General features: G+C 35.1%; 1 protein-coding gene across 11 annotated transcripts in view; it reads left to right on the forward strand.

The window, feature by feature from the left end:
- Positions 1 to 18,492, forward strand: part of LOC113058543 (rap1 GTPase-activating protein 2-like) — a 55,208-nt gene that overhangs the window by 35,796 nt on the left and 920 nt on the right. For 5 of the 11 annotated variants that reach the window (XM_026226529.1, XM_026226531.1, XM_026226528.1 and 2 more), the window contains 20 exons: positions 2,893 to 2,928; positions 4,111 to 4,143; positions 4,580 to 4,612; positions 5,646 to 5,867; positions 6,231 to 6,334; positions 6,446 to 6,524; positions 7,551 to 7,604; positions 7,937 to 8,020; positions 8,123 to 8,223; positions 8,438 to 8,567; positions 10,021 to 10,176; positions 10,253 to 10,324; positions 10,408 to 10,494; positions 10,658 to 10,798; positions 12,511 to 12,657; positions 12,796 to 12,911; positions 13,600 to 13,695; positions 13,851 to 13,974; positions 15,293 to 15,392; positions 18,280 to 18,347. In XM_026226529.1, the coding sequence (XP_026082314.1) occupies positions 2,893 to 2,928; positions 4,111 to 4,143; positions 4,580 to 4,612; positions 5,646 to 5,867; positions 6,231 to 6,334; positions 6,446 to 6,524; positions 7,551 to 7,604; positions 7,937 to 8,020; positions 8,123 to 8,223; positions 8,438 to 8,567; positions 10,021 to 10,176; positions 10,253 to 10,324; positions 10,408 to 10,494; positions 10,658 to 10,798; positions 12,511 to 12,657; positions 12,796 to 12,911; positions 13,600 to 13,695; positions 13,851 to 13,974; positions 15,293 to 15,392; positions 18,280 to 18,347 (1,983 nt within the window). Of the gene's footprint in view, positions 1 to 1,472; positions 1,588 to 2,892; positions 2,929 to 4,110; positions 4,144 to 4,579; positions 4,613 to 5,645; positions 5,868 to 6,230; positions 6,335 to 6,445; positions 6,525 to 7,550; positions 7,605 to 7,936; positions 8,021 to 8,122; positions 8,224 to 8,437; positions 8,568 to 10,020; positions 10,177 to 10,252; positions 10,325 to 10,407; positions 10,495 to 10,657; positions 10,799 to 11,601; positions 11,770 to 12,510; positions 12,658 to 12,795; positions 12,912 to 13,599; positions 13,696 to 13,850; positions 14,761 to 15,292; positions 15,393 to 18,279; positions 18,348 to 18,492 lie in introns of those variants that run through there. The other 6 variants (XM_026226532.1, XR_003278003.1, XM_026226533.1 and 3 more) reach the window with 6 other exon arrangements.

Consider the following 18,492-nt stretch of genomic DNA (forward strand, 5'->3'; position numbering starts at 1 on the left):
TACACTGAGTTCAGAGATGGATTGTGTGACGTGAGCGGAGCACAGTCGATGTCACCTTGAAAGACGCACATGCTGAAAAATCAGAGGAGGAGGGAGAGTTTGGTGTTTATGCAGAGATTGAGGGTGTGAGGCAGAGGCATCAGGTATGATATTAAGATGAGAAGACATGGAGTTAATCCCAGAGGTCATGATCCTGTTAGCCAGTGCGTTAATTATGAAAATTGTTTTTCATAAGGACTGATTAAATGTGTGATGCTCAGAGCACTTGTTGAAAAATCATACTTGAAATTTATTAAGGTCTCCAGGCTTTTGCTTAGTTGTTGGAAGATTTGAGGATTTATAAATAGCTTAAATAGGATGTGCCTTTCTTGTGAGCAGCTGTTGTAAATTCAGTAAAGTATTTATTAAGATCTTAATAGGCTAATAGGCTTTTATTTCACAATGACACATTACAATGATCGAAAAGATCTGAAAATACTTTTATAATGTTAGAAACATAATTACAAATTAATTTAACTTTCTGTATCACTGTTTCCACAGATATTGTAAGCAGCACAACTGTTTTCAACATTTAAAATAATACTAAATATTTTTATACCAAATCAGAATATTAGAATGATTTCTGAAGGATCATGTGACACTGAAGATAACTTTATTAGCGTCCACACCAGCCAATGATATCGTGTGTTTATTCTGAGCGCACGTGCATCTGCCGCTTTAAATCCTCGAGCTTGTTATAGCAGGATGGATTCTGATTGGATGTCAATGTTTGTATCGTTCATCAGCTGGAAAAAAATCGTTCTGAAAATGATTCCAACGATACAGTTTCTCTATGCCTTTATTGTTATAGTTGTAGTGTGGACTCTGCTATTCTTTAATATTGAGAACGATTTTTCGAACTATATCTTTACCGTTATCTTTATAGTTATCGTGTTTGGCGTGAACGGGCCTTTAGTTTGTACTGTACGAATCCTAAAATAACTCACATACAGTAACAAGTTTTCAATTCCAACTTTGTCCTTAGACTACACCGAGTCACTTTAAAGATAACAAAGAACGTTAAGACGACACAACACAACACAACACAATGTACTCAATTCAGGTTTAACTATTCTTGTGGGAACATTTGGTCCAAACATTGTAGCCAAAACCTGATACAAACACACTGAACACTCCCACAATGTGCAAATACGCCATTAAGACCTGTGTTTTTCAGTAAACACAATACATTTAGTTAGGAGATATTAATCAGTATGTGTACTTGTCCTTAAGATATATACTTATGTGTTGTTCAAACAGTTGGTGGCCACTCCCATTGTAAACCCAGCGTCTAAAGAAGAAAAGAGGAAAGGGAGGAAAGCAAGTGTGTAGACTTGATAAGCTCTTGTGAACTGTGGCTCGAACAGCTGTAGGCCAAATACAAAGCAGAACTACAAAAAACTCATAAGTATAGACATATACTGGTTAGACCAGTTTTAGGGTGTAGAGCTAGAAAACAGTGCCAAGCAGACTTGCACCTCGTCCTCTTCCTGTTTTGTGCTGCTGAAAGTGTTTGCATATAGGAGCACAGCTGATCAGAGGAGAGAGGTATGATCGGCCGTGTGAAGGGGGGGAAACTTAATGTGAGCGGTGTTAGATTCGCTGTGTGTTTACTGCAGGATGTGAGTATTGATGAGGCTTGTTAGTGTGTGTTTGACACAGCACAGTTCAGCTGCACCACTGCAATTCATTCATTCATTCTAGTACGTCTGAGTCTTTATGTTATATCAGTTTATCAGCCAGTCCTGGACAGAGTCCCAGATGCACATTTTATTACACACTGCTTTATATTTGTGTCTATTTATACCTATAACTCCTTTCATATTCAAGTTAACAATAGTTTAAAGTGTTTATATGAAAGAGATGGCAGCATTTTACAGTAAAGTTCAATTTGATTACATTTGCTATTTATTATTACAATATACAGCATCTTTTCTTTTTTTTTACAGCATTGAATTAAATGTGAAATCTGAAGTAGAAAGACTACATTTCTTGTAAAACATACAATTTTAATAAGACAACATAATATTTTGTATTGTATGCTTCCAGGATAGGATGCTAATCTTGTCTGAGACAGCAATGGAACTAAAAGTTTGTGGTGGGAGATATGCTCCATCAATTTATAACCTTACTATGACACTGCAGGCATAATTTAAGACAGTCAATTTTTTATAATGTAGCTCTTATGTTTTTATATTTGATGTGCTTGCGCAAACAGCTTCAGGCACGTTACTGCTGACTCATGTGAGATTTGTCAATATTCAATATATAATAAAAAAAAATGTCAAAAGGGCATTGCATTGCAAAACGTTTAATGCCATTCCAAAAATTACATCCATTCGCCTTGTTCCTTTTTGGACGATGTGTTCCTCTTAAGTAGGAGTTTAAGGAGTTAAGCTCATGTGTCCTGTTAATGTTGTGGTCTCAGTTCCTCGAGGTTATTTGGGCAAATATGGCACAGCTGAGCTTTACTCTATTGTCTGTAGTTGTTGACTTGGTTTTAGATATGATCAGACTGTGGGAGTTGGGTGTGTAGGTTTGAGAGTCCAATATACATTGGCAAGTCTTTAATATGTTTTAAAAAGCATCCCAGAGCACCTCTTGTTTATGTAGAATTTTTTTTTTAGAATTTGAATCTGCCATTCATCTGTTATCAACTATAAAATGAAAATAACTATTTAATTCTTCGTGTTGGTCAGAATTGTAGCCACAAGAAAATAGTATTAAGTAGAAATTAGTTGTCAAAATGTATTAACCACTGTTTCTTTATTGATTCAGATAATGATAAAAAAAAGATGTTTGATGTAAATATCAACACAAAACCATAAATCTCAATTTATGTTTCTTTTCCAGTCGGCAGAGTTCTTCGACATGCTGGAAAGGATGCAGGTAAGAATCCTTCCATCATTCAGATGATCTTAAAAGTGCATGTCCCTATTTAGAATAAGATTCCTCAAATAACTTTGCATCTCAGCTGAAGAGCATTTTATTGTATAATAATAATAATTACAGCATGTGTTTTTTTTTTTTTTTTTGTTTTTTTGCCCTTGAGTGTTTTCTTAGAGACTGGGAACAGGGCATACTGAACTGTTGTATAACAGCAGCACATTGGTGTTGTCATTGTGTGTGTGTTTGTGAGAGTGTGTAGACGAGGGGCAGCAGGTAGCTAAAGATCAGCTGATCAATACTGTGTTGAGGCAGGAGTGCAGTACCTCAGTCGGGTGGTTTTAAAGCCCTCGGTCTTCTTGTGCAGACCTCAGTGTGAGTGACAGATCGATGCAGAGGTTTGTCTGAAGGGCTCCTGTCTCTCTCCAATGGATCACATGCACTTGTGATGTTTTTCTTCTAAGATGTTGGTGTGAAGGTGTGTCTTAGTCAGCTCCCTTAGTATGTATGAGCCCCAGGGCAGGGAAATGGTCCTTTCCTATTGTCTTTTTCAGAACAATTCCACAAACTTTTAAGAACTGCACATGGATAAAATCTGATAAAACATATATTTTTATTTTATTTTACATTATATATTACATTTTATTTGATGAAGAATTTTTCATTTAGATTTTTTTTATCAAAAATTTGAATTACATTTATATTTAAATTGATTAAAATTATTAACTTAAATATTAAATAAAATGCATGTATTAAAAAAGTTAATGCACATTTTTTATTAACTTTTTTTATTTATTTTAGTCTCAACTAAAATAAACAGATTGACATACATACAGTGCTAAACAGTAATATTGTTCATATAAATATTGTTATAAATGTCTCCAAGTGAATTTTTAAATATTCTAAGTTTTTAAATGTTCCTGGACTGCAGGTGCAAACAATTTATCATAGTAACCACAGTTTTTGAAAAAATAACTTGGCCACCATAGCCATAAAAAGAAGTTCAATAAAAATAATATAAAAACAATTTAAATTAGAAAAAAATATAAACAAGTTCAGAGACTTTATTGACTGTAAACAAAATTGCTTTATTTGGGGAGCTCATTTGACTACCAGGGTTTAATGTTCTAGTTTGTCATTTATTCTTCCTCTTTTCGCTCTTTTCTGCTTACCTGGACATGGCAGCTTCCCAAAACTGAGGAGACTAAGAAATACAAGGTTTGGCTGGTATTCTGAATATCAGTATATTGTGTCTGTAAGTGCATGCTTGTGAGTGGGGTCTTTTCTTCTCCATTAATATATTTTGATAAACATCAGCCACAGTCTCGAGTGCTACAGCATCAATCAGCATCAATCAATTTGAAGTGCCTTTTACATTTAGTGATGTAAAGGTCAGTGATGATGGCCTTCAGATGCTTTACTTCCTTTTAGACCTTTACTTCCAATATATGATTATTGGAATGCAAACTGGAAATAATCAGACTACCGTTACTTAGATTTTTTTTTTTTTTTTTTTTTTTACAGACCTATTCTAGTGTAAATATTATTCTTCTGTCCTGCTCTTGGTATTTTTCATTGCAGTAAAAACATTATGATATATGTGTTTGACTTTCCTGTGTTATCCTGTTATCAAATTTATTTTTCTCTCCTACAGGATGACTACATCCCTTACCCCCGAATTGAGGATGTGAGTCCACGAAAACACACACACACACACACACACACACACACACACACACACACACACACACACACACACACACACACACACACATACTTATAAACACACACCAGTTCAAAATTAAACAAAAAAATCAATCATACTGTCTTGTAATTTAGCGAGTTTTCATTATGTTCAAATGTTTTGAGTTTGACGGAACAGATTGTCTCTATGTATTACATGGCTCTCTGGAATACTTGATTCTGATTGGTTAATCACTGCATGTAGCTGTTTGATAATGATTGTTAAACTGTTGTCACTGGCAGCAAATCTCATACATTGGCTATTTATTTGTCCATAATTTTATAGGCAGCCATTAGCTTTCACTTATAACTTCAAAATTGCTATGTTAACAGTTTAAAGCTATACATGTAATGAAACGTTGATTAAAATATTTTTCATATAGACATTTGTAATGTTACAAAAGATTTAGGTTTTAAATTAATGGTATTCTTTGAACTTTCTGTACATCAAAGAATCCTGAAAAAGATGCATCAGTGTTAACAGAGTAGCACAACTGTTGAAAATATCAAATCAGTAGCAAATTAGAATGATTTCTGAAGCACCATGTAACACTGAAGACTAAAGTAATGATGATAAAAATGCAGCTTTGCATCACAGAAATATATTATAATTCAATAATAATTGAATAAATGACAATATACCAAAATATACTCGTATAGATTTTTTTTTAATTTAATATTTCATAATATTCCTGTTTTTGCCCTATTTTTTATTAAATAAATGCAACCTTGGTGAGCGTAAGAGATTTCTTCAGAAAGATTTTAAAATCTCACCGAACCAAACTTCTAAGCAGTAGTGTATATTTATATAATAATAAGATATATTTATATAATCATAAGTTGCTGACTTGCAGGGTTTGTGAATCATTTAATAAAATGTATTTTAGTGTGTTATTGAGTTTGAGAACATGAATTGAATTGAATTGAATTGGAACATTATATATTATGACTTTTATGTGCTGATTTATATTGTCTAGATCCTGGAGAAGGGTGGTCCCTTCCCTCAGGTCATTTTACCTCAGTTTGGTGGATACTGGATTGAGGATCCCGAGGCTCCGGTGGGGACACCCACGTCCTCAGACAGCAGCTTCTGTGAAGAGGAAGATGATGGTCTGAGCCCTGGTGGAGAAGGAGGCTTCGGCTACAGACTGGAGTGTAACAGCGTCTCACGGGCTTATCGCAAACACTTTCTGGGCAATGTGAGGATTCATTTGTTAATGCCAACAGTATGGTTAATTTCTACACTGTAAGTTCACTGGGCCAAAAGTAGCCATAGCTAAAGAAACACCCATGTATTATAATGGGTTATTCGCACTATGGCCACAAAATGCCGGAATAAAAGACAAAATTCCCTTTTAGCTGTAAGTAAGTGTCCTGTCTGAGGAAATATTTAATGTGCCTCAGTTGTGTGTCACAGAGAGCTTGACTGGAATGCCACAGCGCCACACTTGAGAGATAAAAATGCATTCTCAGTCTACTGGAAAATGAACCTCTCCATATTAAAATAGGTGAGGAACGATCCTGTGAAATGAGGCCTGTGTAAACACCTTTCTCTATCTCAGGAGCACATGAACTATTACTGCACAGCCAGTAGTATGGGACACCTCATCATGTCTCTGAAGTATGAGGAGGCAGATGGACAGGAGTCTCTCCGCATCATGCTCAGGTGCCATGTCCAGCACATGTTGAACCTCTGATATAGTCATTGCTAGTACATACTGTAGGCCTATGTTGTCATAATAAATAGCTGAGCGTTTATTTTTATGTCATTTTCTAGGTCAAAAACAAAGACTCTTCATGAGCGAATCCCACTTGAAGGCCTCATCCATCTACCAAGTGTACCACAGATAGCCAAGGTGCGTATCCTCAGTTCTTGTTGGCAGTTCCTTTAATAGCCTTTACTTTCATTTGGATCATGAAAGTGATATTTCAACGAACCAGTCTTTAGGATCATCATGAGAAATGTGTGTAAAACTATTACTCCCCAGTCAGTCAATCACTTAACAGATAAGTCAATCACTTAAAGCCGATGTCATGGCTAATAATCAAGTTCAAGAGAGCTTTGGACATTCAAGGAAAAATTTAATAGAAAAGAAATGTCTTCATATGCTACTGTTCAAAAGTTTGTAGTTAGCAATATTTGAAAAGTTTTTGGAAAGACGTCTCTAATGCTCAACAAAGCTACATTTGTGTGATCAAAAATACAGTAATATTGTGTAATATGATTACAGTTAAATAACTGTTTTCTATTTTAATATATTTTAAAATGTAATTTATTATTGTGAGGATGAAGCTGAATTTTCATAGGTCATTACTTCAGTCTTCAGTGTCACACGATCCTTCAGAAATCATTCTAATATGCTGATTTGGTGCTCAAGAAACATTTCTTATTATTATTTTTTCAGGATTTTTTTGATGAAAGCTGAACTTATTTTATTAAAAATAATAATAATGTTTTTTGTTTTTGTTGTTTTTGTTTTTTTACAAAATTGTCACTTTTAATTGCATCCTTACTGAATACAAATATTAATGTCTTACAAAAAACTAAAATTAAAAAAAATAAAAACTCCTGCCTGGTCCTAAACTTTTGAAAGGTAGTTATAAATGCTCATTCTTTCAACCAACCCCCAAAACCCATAGGATTGTGGGATATCATAGGCAGTGAAGGCTACTAGGATTCAAAAAATGGTCAGATGAATGCATCTTAAAAGACTACAATTACATTATGTAGGTATGCAGTCAAACTTCTATTAGGACACAAATTCTCAGAAAAAAGTCTCTCTCAAAAAGTCTCTCAAGACAAAGCAGACCTCTTCTGAACTTCCCTCAATCCACTAAAAAGATGCGAGATCTTTACATCAGATGTGTCCTGTGTGTTTCAGCTGCTCTGCGATGACGTCACAGGTCTGAAGTTCAACCCCGTCCTCTACCCTAGGGTGAGCGTTTCTGTCTTTTTCACTCCATCTGTACCTTACCTACTCAAGGAAGCAGGGTGAAATAGGGCTGGGCTTGCTCCGTCTCACCCTAGTACCCAAGTCATTCGAATGAATATGTTCCTGTGCTCCAGGGGAGTCACAAATCCATCTGCTTTACACTCCCTGGCATGCCTAAACTACATAGTGTGTTTGAGGGAAGCCTTGACCATCTCAAGGCTGTGCATGGTCTGTCAGGCATGGCAAACACAAACGCCTGAATTATGGAAAGGCACTGACACACATATTTACCCCCGTGGGTGCTTTTTCTCACTTTCTGTTTTCTCTTGCCCAAGGCTTCGCAACTGATCGTCAGTTTTGATGAGCACGAAGTGAACAACACTTTTAAGTTTGGAGTCATCTATCAGAAGTTTGGTCAGGTGAGTCAGTCTTGAGAGTCTTGTTGTCTTCATTGTACATACTTTGACTGAACTTCTCACTCTTTTTCTTCGTTCCCCACTGGTATTGTCTCTTCATATCAGACTACAGAGGAAGAGCTGTTCGGGAACAATGAGGAGACACCAGCCTTTACTGAATTCCTCAGTGTTTTAGGAGACAATATTCAACTGCAGGATTTTAAAGGGTGAGAGATGGAGATTAAGCTCTGAAAACTGCTGCCAAGGTTCAGCCGTGCACACATAAAAGGCTTGTTTTAATTTTAAACCATATTCAAAGAATCCACCTGTGGATAAGTTATTTAATTTACTCATTGTGCGTGGTTTTGATCAGACTGATCTACCTAAGCGGTGCTTCTGCAGAACTAATTCGTTTGGTGCGTGTGGTTTTGTGTTGCTCAGGTTCAGAGGCGGTCTGGATGTGTCTCATGGACAGACAGGATCTGAGTCTGTCTATACTACTTTCCGTCAGAAAGAAATCATGTTTCACGTTTCCACAAAACTCCCCTTTACAGAAGGAGACATTCAGCAGGTGGGCTAAAAGATCCAGATGATTTCTACATTTTTAAAAGCATAGTTCACCCAAAAATCAAAATCGCTCCATGATATACTCACCCTCAAGGCATCTTATGTGTATATGACTTTCTTCTTATAAACGAATACAGTCGGAGTTATATTTAAAAATGTCCTGGCTCTTTTAAGCTTTGGTTGTGGCAGTCAATGGATGTTAAGCTTTTGAAGTCCATTAAAGTGCATCCATCCATCATAAAACTACCCCACACGGCTCTGGGGGGTTAATAAAGACCTTCTGAATCAAATTGATGCATTTGCGTTCGAAAATATCCATATCTGAAACTTTGTAAAATGTAATCTCTAGCTTCTAGTGTATGATATAGGACTCTCTCGTGAACACAGTTTATAGGTACTAATTTCGGTACCAAAGCAAAACACAAAAACATGCTAATTAAAAAATGTGACTATATTTTAAATCCAAGAATAACAACTAAGTTATCTTAAAAATAAAAATAAAAAGCCAAGAACTGCTTTTCTGACTGATATGACACAAACAATGTTAACCATTTGTACATTCTCTATGCAGATTTTAGATTCACAATTAATTTAAATGGTCTATGGTTTGTAAAAATAGTAATTAGTGGAGTACATTTTATGATGTATGAATGCATTTTATTGAACTTTTATTGGATTTGAATAGTAACTATAGCCATTATAAAGCTTGGAAGAGCCATACATTTTTTTTTTATACAACTGTGATAGTTTTCATCTGAAAGAAGAAAGTCATATCCACCTAGGATGGCTTGAGTCTGATTAAGTCAAGGGGTTTTCATTTTTTAAGTGAACTATCCCTTTAATGTTTATTATTATTATATATTTTTTTAATTATTAGTTCATTTTTACTTAAACTTTTTTAAATCTTACATTATGTAACATTTATATATTGTGTAATTATTTAATATAATTGATTCCTTATATATTTGAATTTTTATCTTTATTTATATTTAACGTTGTCAAGGTTTTCATACACCCTTAGATCATATTTCACTCTTAACAACAGAAATAAAATATATTCACAAATCTTAATTATTGTAAAGGACAGTTTTGACTTTAATTATGTTTTTTTTTTATCAGCAAAAATAAAAGATATTTAAAGATATTACCATGATGTAAAAATACTACACAGTTAAAAAAAAAATGTTCATAGTTTTGAATTATAGTGATGAGATATATTTGCAGCAGTGACAACTGGGGAGAAATGTACTAAATTAAATTCACATTAAAAATAATTTAAATATAAATGTAAAAAATGCAAATATTTATAAAAATTTTTTTACATATTTTTATAGTATCATATTTCTAAATTTCGATAATCTCATCTCTGTATGTTGATCTGGGCTGAAAATGTGTTGGTACATCCATTGCATTCAAAATATTTATAAATATTTTCCTCTTGTGTCATATCCTCTCAGCTTCAGAGGAAGAGACATATTGGCAATGACATTGTTGCAGCCGTCTTCCAGGAAGAGCCCACACCATTCGTACCTGATATGATCGCATCCAACTTCCTTCATGCTTATGTGTTAGTGCAGGCAGAAAACCCTGGCACTGATCACACCACGTACAAGGTTTGTCAAACACCTCATTGAATTACTCCAAATGCTCATCAATCCCGCTGATCTGAGATATTGATCGTGTTCACAGGTGTCCGTCACAGCGCGAGAGGATGTCCCTCCATTTGGCCCCCCTCTTCCAAACCCTTCTGTCTTTAAGAAGGTAACATAAAAGATTGCTTCAGTTAATTGTTGTAGGAGATGATGATTTGTGTCATAAGATGATGGAGATCAACACTTTCCCAGGGTCCCGAGTTCCGGGAATTTCTTCTGACAAAATTGATCAACGCAGAAAATGCATGCTGCAAGTCAGACAAGTTCGCCAAACTAGAGGTGAGAACAAAGATCCTGCGATTAAGAATTCACTATAGTATAAACAATTCATTTCATAATTTACTAATGAATTTTCATTTTGGGGTGAGCTATCACTTTAATTAGTCTGTCTACATCATTGTCTGTCATTCTCTCTCTCTGTGTGTGTGTGTGTGATTGACAGGAGAGGACACGTGCAGCACTGTTAGATAACCTTCACGATGAACTGCACAGACAGACACAAGCCACAGTAGGACTGGGCTCAACTACAGATGAAGAAAAACTAGAAAACGGAGGTCATGGAGGCCTGCTGGAGTCTTTTAAGGTGAGAAGTCTTGTCCTTGACCACTTAAAAACCCAGACAACTAAAGATTTGACTGAAAGATGTTGCATTTTGGATTTGTTCTATTCTGAAAAGTGTTCTCAATTCCCTTTTAAGGGAATTGATATTATATATAATATAATTTATATATATATATATATATATATATATATATATATATATATATATATATATATATATATATATATATATATATATATAATATAAATTATTCTACAGTATGTATTACCAATCAAAATTTTGGAGCCAGTAAGATTTTTTAAAGGAATTAATATTTTATTCAGCAAAGATTCTTTAAATTGATGAAAATAGTATTATAAAAGTTTTCTATTTAAAAAAAATTAAATAAAATCATGGTTTTCATCAAAATATCCCAAAACATTCCAGCCCCAGACTGTAATATTAAGACTTCTATTGGAAACACATACTTAGCTTGAAATGTCTTTTTAATCTATAAATACAGCCTTGGTGAGCATTAGAGACTTCTTTAAACAGCATTATTGAGCCTAAACCTTTGAACAGTTGTGTATGTACAGACGAGTTTTTAACATCTTAATGTTTGAACAATTTAAATGTAATTTTTGTGTAGGACACGAATGATACACATTAATTGCACTGCTAAAACTTTTCCTGTTTACTTGTTTGTTTGTCTGTGTGCATGTGATCCTGTCTGTCTGGATATTAAAATGTATGCAACTGAGCTGCTCTGGCTCTTAGAGGGCCTGTGTATATAGTGTAGTGTTTGTGACTATATGCATGATTTTACTGTGTGTGGGTGTTTTCAGGCAGGGTGGAGGTGTGTGTGGGGTGTTATGCAGACACACACATATACTGCAGTGCTGATCTGCGCAGCAGCCGTGACTGTGTATCATTACCAAGCTGAACTGATGCAGATGACCAGTGCACAAGAAACAATACATTAAACATGTATACAACAACACAAGACTCCCAGATTATTCTGTAGATTTTTTTTTCACTTTTATTATATTCATTTTTTTATTGTTCATATATATATATATATATATATATATATATATGAACAATAAAACTAGTTTAAATGTTTTTTAAAGGGGAAAATGTTATTATAAAATATATAATAATTAATATAATATATTACATATTAAAATACATATATATTTTTTAAATGTAAGGTGCAAAGTTTCTAAATTCAAAGGCAAAAAATATAAAAGGGATATATAAAAAATAAATATATAAAAGAAAATGAAGATTGGAATAGAATAGCGTTTTCTACCCTTTGTTTGACCTTTGGTTTTAGCATAAAGTTGGTGTGTAGCTCCACCTACTGATTGTTCATAATAATACAATTCCGTTTTCCTAATTTCATCATCAGTATTATGGCTAGTTCTAGGACTAACATAAACAAACAATTAAAAATATGTAATTATTATTTCTTCTTTTCCATCTAGATATCACAACTGTACACTGAAATATAAATTTCCATATGTGTGTGTGTGTGTGTGTGTGTGTGTATTTTATTCACATATCTTTGTTTCTTACTATCCATGTTGTCTCTGAGTAATGGAAGCTTCTGAAACCAGAACAAATTCCTTGTATGTGCAAACATATTTGCCAATAAAGCTCTTTCTGATTCCGATTCTCTTTACTTGCCACTTAGTACAGTTTTTACATTCAGATGTGTTTTCTGTTTCTCTCTCACCCTCTGTATCTGTCAGAGGGCCATGCGTGTGAGGAGCCACTCCATGGAGACGATGGTGACTCATAAACACAAGAGTCCTGGGGTGACAGCAGGGGTCCCATCCAGTGTCAGCGGTGGAGGACTCCAGCAGAACAGCGTGGAGAGCACCAAGAGCACCTTCACTGTACTTCCACTATCCTCTTACTTTCATTTATTCAGATTCAGTTCTTATCTAATTCAGTATAAACTTCCTGAACTCATATATTATTGTAATAGTGCGCAGTAGTGCATGAGCTGATCTTTGTGTGTTTGTGTTTGTCAGCCTCCAGTGCTGTCTGCAAAATCTCCGTTAAAGAGTCCTGTAAAGCGGCGCTCTGGTCTGTTCCCCAGACTCCACTCCAGCACAGAGAGTTCAACTGAGAAACATCCAACTCGCAGGTAAACAAAAATTCACAATTTTTTAAAATAAATTTATATTATATATTTTTCTTACACACAACAGTGTGCAAAAGACTGCCTATGCACTGCAGGCCGCCTCACCAAGTCTCATTTATTTGATTTAAAAAAAAAAAAACACATCAGCATCATTGCTCCAGTCTTTAGTGTCACATGATCCTTCAAAAATCATTCTAACATGCTGATTAACTGCTCAAGAAGCATTTTTTATTACTGTTTTTGCTTCTTTATATTTTTGTAAAAAGCATTATGCACTGCCATTCAAAAGTTTGGGGTTAGTAATAAAAGAAAGCAAGAAATTAATACTTTTATTCAGGAAGGACACATTAAATTGATCAAAAGTGATAGTAGAGCATTTATAAAGTTACAAAAAAATTACATTTCAACTAAATGCTGTTCATTGACCTTTCTATTCATCAAAGATTTCTGACAAAATAATAAGCTGCAGTTTTTTTTTAATTGGTAATAATACAAACAATTATTTAAAAAAATGAGCACCAATAATAACCAAATCAGCATATTAGAATAATTTCTGAAATGTCATGTTACACTTGTAAGACTTGCTGCAGAATGGCTGCTGAAAATACAGCAATGTTTGTCTGTGAAAGCCTTGTTAGTATGTTATTATTTTAGAAAAGCACTACATAAACTGTATTCTGTGTCTTACTAGTGACCAAAAAACAGAAGTGTTACCTCAGTCGCAGGAAGTGAGGTCAGAGACATCATCCAATCCGAGCTCACCAGAGATCTGCCCGAACAAAGAAAGGTGGGTTTCATTGTGGTTTCTGAGTTCCAGTTCCTCGATTACAGCAGATGTGAGTGCAGTGTTTTGACATTTGATGATAGGTTCTCAGTCTTCATGTTGAAATCCTTTTCCAGCATCTTCACTTTTAGCAATGGGTATTCCTGTCTCCTTTATAGGCCATTTGTGAAGCTGAAAGAGTGTAGCGGCAGAGCTAATATCTCTATCTCCCGATCCTCCTCCAGCACCAGCAGCTTCAGCAGCGCAGCAGGGGAGGGGGACGGACTGGAGGAGCTGGAAATGGTGACACACACACACACACACACACAGACAAAAGAGTTCTGTTGACCTTTTAGGAAATTCAAGAGTGCACTGCAAAAATATAGATTGTTTAGTTTTAAAGGGGTCATATAATGTTGCTAAAAATATCATTATTTTGTGTATTTGGTGTAATGCAATGTGTTTATGTGGTTTAATGTTAAAAAAACATTATTTTACACATAATGTGCATTTTTGTTGCTCCTCTATGCCACGCCTTTTCGAAACGCATTGATTTTTACCAAGCTCATCGTTCTGAAAAGCGAGGTGTATGCTGATTGGTTAGCTATACAGTGCGTTTTGATTGGCTGAATACCTCAAGTGTGTGACCGAAATGTTACACCCTTCATCATACTGTGCTGCCGTGTCCCAGTGCGACAAGACAACACCAATAAAACCCATTACAAACCATTAAATTACATTTGTTCCAGTTGGAACATAATTATGGATTATAATGACTTATATTGTCTTTTTACACGTTGCATTGCATATCGCACCACGTTAACATAAAAACATTCATCTGCATTTGTGATCGGAGAAATAACAAACAACAAGCGCTACTCTACTCAGCTCAAAACTTGCTTTTAAATCATCAGTGGCAGATTCTTTAAATATTTTTGGAAGGCCAAAACAAAGTAGTTTTGCTTTCACAATGAAACACACAGTATCTCCATGACCTGGCAATGCCAACAATACTACAGCGAGAATCTTTCTTTGCATGAACATTTGGGTGGTGTTATGCAAATCTTTCCACACAGTGACGTAAACATGTGGGGGCGTGTTTAAATGAGTCTTTCATAAAGAATATCTCTTTGGGTTTGAGACTTTAGTCTTTGCATCTTTAAGGATCTTATCTATGCAGGAACAGCTTGTAACACTCCAGAGAGAAAAGAAAACTTGAAATCACATCATATTACCCCTTTAATCTAACAACAATTATTTACATTTATGTGTAAAAAAAAGTTTGTCAGCTGGAAAACAACAAAATTATTAAGAAAAACATTTTTGCAGTGATTCTTTCTCCAGCAAAGCTCTTGAAATAACTACCTTAGATAAGCTCACTGTGAAAACAATTAAATTCGACTTCAGTCACATCTAGAAACTTCTTGTACACAGCTGATTTGCAGATAACTATCACACACTAAACGGCCCTTTGCATTGATCCACTCAGCCTGACACCCGTCGATATGTTTAATTACTGCAGCACAGCTAGTTCTAGGAAAATCTATAGCAATCGTACTAGTATTAAAATTACCACTGTAGTTTACTCAGACTATCATTTAGTGTGTGTTGTGTCCTGTAGAGCAGTCACCCGTCCACGGCTTCATCTGTGTACAGTCCATCTCTCAGCATGGAAAGCCAGAACTCCGGAATGCCGCTGATCATGTGCCGCAGTTCCACAGGTGAATTAAGCAATCATATACAATAAAAATAAACTGAAGAAATCATACACTACACAGCCAAAAGTAAGTGGACACCTGAAAAACAGACCCATATGTGCTTTCTGAACATTTTCGATTTATACGCAGTTTTATACGCAGTTAATAGCTGAAATACAAACCCGATTCCAAAAAAGTTGGGACACTGTACAAATTGTGAATAAAAACAGAATGCAATGATGTGGAAGTTTCAAATTTCAATATTTTATTCAGAATACAACATAGATGACATCAAATGTTTAAACTTAGAAAATTTATAATTTTAAGGGAAAAATAAGTTAATTTTTTGGCATCAACACATTTAAAAAAGTTGGGACAAGACCATGTTTACCACTGTGTGGCATCCCCTTTTCTTTTTATAACAGTCTGCAAATGTCTCGGGACTGAGGAGACAGGTTGCTCAAGTTTAGGAATAGGAATGTTGTCCCATTCTTGTCTAATACAGGCTTTTATTTGCTCAACTGTCTTAGGTCTTCTTTGTCACATCTTCCTCTTCATGATTTGCCAAATGTTTTCTATGGGTAAAAAAGACTCATAGGTAAAAATCTAGACTGCAGGCTGGCCATTTCAGTACCCGGATCCTTCTTCTACGCAGCCATGATGTTGTAATTGATGCAGTATGTGGTCTGGCATTATCATGTTGGAAAATGCAAGGTCTTCCCTGAAAAAGATGAAGTCTGGATGGGAGCATATTCTGTTCTAGAACTTGGATATACCTTTCAGCATTGATGGTGCCTTTCCAGATGTGTAAGCCGCCCATGCCACACACACTCATGCAACCCCATACCATCAGAGATGCAGGCTTCTGAACGGAGTGCTGATAACAACTTGGGTTGTCCTTGTCCTCTTTAGTACATGGCGTCCCAGTTTTCCAAGAACTTCAAATATTGATTCGTCTGACCACAGAACAGTTTTCCACTTTGTCACAGTCCATTTTAAATGAGCCTTGGTCTAGAGAAAACACCTGCGCTTCTGGATCATGTTTAGATATGGCTTCTTTTTTGACCTATAGAGTTTTAGCCGGCAACGGCGAATGGCACGGTGGATTTTGTTCACCGACAATGTTTTCTGGAAGTATTCCTGAGCCCATTTTGTGATTTCCGTTACAGTAGCATTCCTGTATGTGATGCAGTGCCGTCCAAAGGCCGAAGATCATAGGCATCTATTATGGTTTTCCAGCCTTGACCCTTACGCACAGAGATTGTTCCAGATTCTCTGAATCTTTGGATGATATTATACACTGTAGATAACAATAACTTCAAACTCTTTGCAGTTTTTCTCTGAGAAAATCCTTTCTGATATTGCTCCAATATTTTCCGCCGCAGCATTTGGGGAATTGGTGATCCTCTGCCCATCTTGACTTCTGAGAGGCACTGCCACTCTGAGAAGCTCTTTTTATACCTAGGCTAATCATGTTGCCAATTGACCTAATAAGTTGCAAAATGGTCTTCCATCTGTTCCTTATATGTAAATTTAACTTTTCTGGCCTCATATTGCTAGCTGTCCCAACTTATTTGGAATGTGTAGCTCTCTCATTTGGCATGACATTTCAAAATGTCTCACTTTCAAAATTGTATGTGTTATCTATATTCTTTTGTGAATAAAATATAAGTTTATGAGATTTGTAAATTATTCCACTTTTTCACAATTTGTACAGTGTCCCAACTTTTTGGGAATCAAGTTTGTGATAGGAACTATTTCATATGCAGTATAGCTCATCTGAACACAAGTACAAATGCTGAAAATTGTTTTATAATTAATGTTAACAAATAACCAACAGAGTCTGATTTTCTTGCTGAAAATGTACTGGGGGCCATCTAAGATCTTGATGAGTTTGTTTCTTCATCGAGAAATTCTCATTACATCCTTTGTTGTGAATGGGTGCCATGGAAATGAGTACAAATGGCTGATAAAAGCATCACAGTAATTCACAAGTGATCCACACAATTCCGGTCCATCAATTACCATCTCGTGGAATGAAAAGTTTCATGTTAAGAAACAAATGCATCACTAATGACTTTTAACTTTAAAATGGCCAAAATACCAGTCTATAATCCATGATAATGCTTCCTCCATTGAAAAAGACCATCCCCTGTTGTCCACTCACATTAAATCTACTAAAATATTTGTTTAGAACTGTTTTTGGACTGTATTTGCTTGTAAACAGTGCTTGATCTATAATTATTTCTCTCCTCATTCAATTTTTCATTTTTTAATGGAGAAAGCAATATTATTGATAGAGGACTTGTATTTTATCTGAAAATGATTGTTTGAAGTCTAACAATGGATTAATTTCTCAAAAACATGAAGCTTTTCATTTCACAAGATGCTAATTAATTAATGGACCAGAGTCGTGTGGGTTACATGTTGATTTTTGTGTTTTTATCAGCTGTTTAAACTCTCATTCTGACGGCACCCATTCACTGCAAAGGATCCATTTCTCCAAATCAGTTCAGATGAAGAGACAAACTCTACATCCTGGATGGCCTGAGGGTGACTAAATATTCAGAATTTTTTTTTTGAGTGTACTTTCTAACTGAACATTGGAATGTTAAAAATGTTTACAAAAAAAAAAACAAGTTTAAGTACTCAAATACAAAATAAAGCAATCATAAACTACATGGCAAAAAGTAATCCAACCCCTAAAAAACATGATCCATATATGCTTGTTGAATATTTCTTATTTAAACGATTACCGGTAATAGGAAATTGGATATTGTTGATTTAGTTAAAAAGTTGTGTTCACATATTTGTAGCTATGAGATATATAGCTATGAGTATACTTGCATGCACACACATCTACTTTGGCACTTTAACAAAAAGTCAACAACTCACTCTGTGTTTTCCTTAGATGGGAAGAGCAAAACTTCACCGAGGTCAAACTTGAAATTCCGCTTTGATAAATTGAGCCACTCCACAGTAAGTACTGTATCCCCAAATATTTTTTTTATATTGAATGGGCGTATTTTGAAATGATGACAGTGCATATGTTACTCTGGGTTTTTATAGTAAAAATGCATTTGTTGTTCTATGTCTCTAACAGTGCATTTGATTCTATTTGTAA

This window comes from Carassius auratus, chromosome 40 (genome assembly GCF_003368295.1).
Source record: "Carassius auratus strain Wakin chromosome 40, ASM336829v1, whole genome shotgun sequence".
NCBI classification, from domain to species: Eukaryota; Metazoa; Chordata; class Actinopteri; order Cypriniformes; family Cyprinidae; genus Carassius; species Carassius auratus.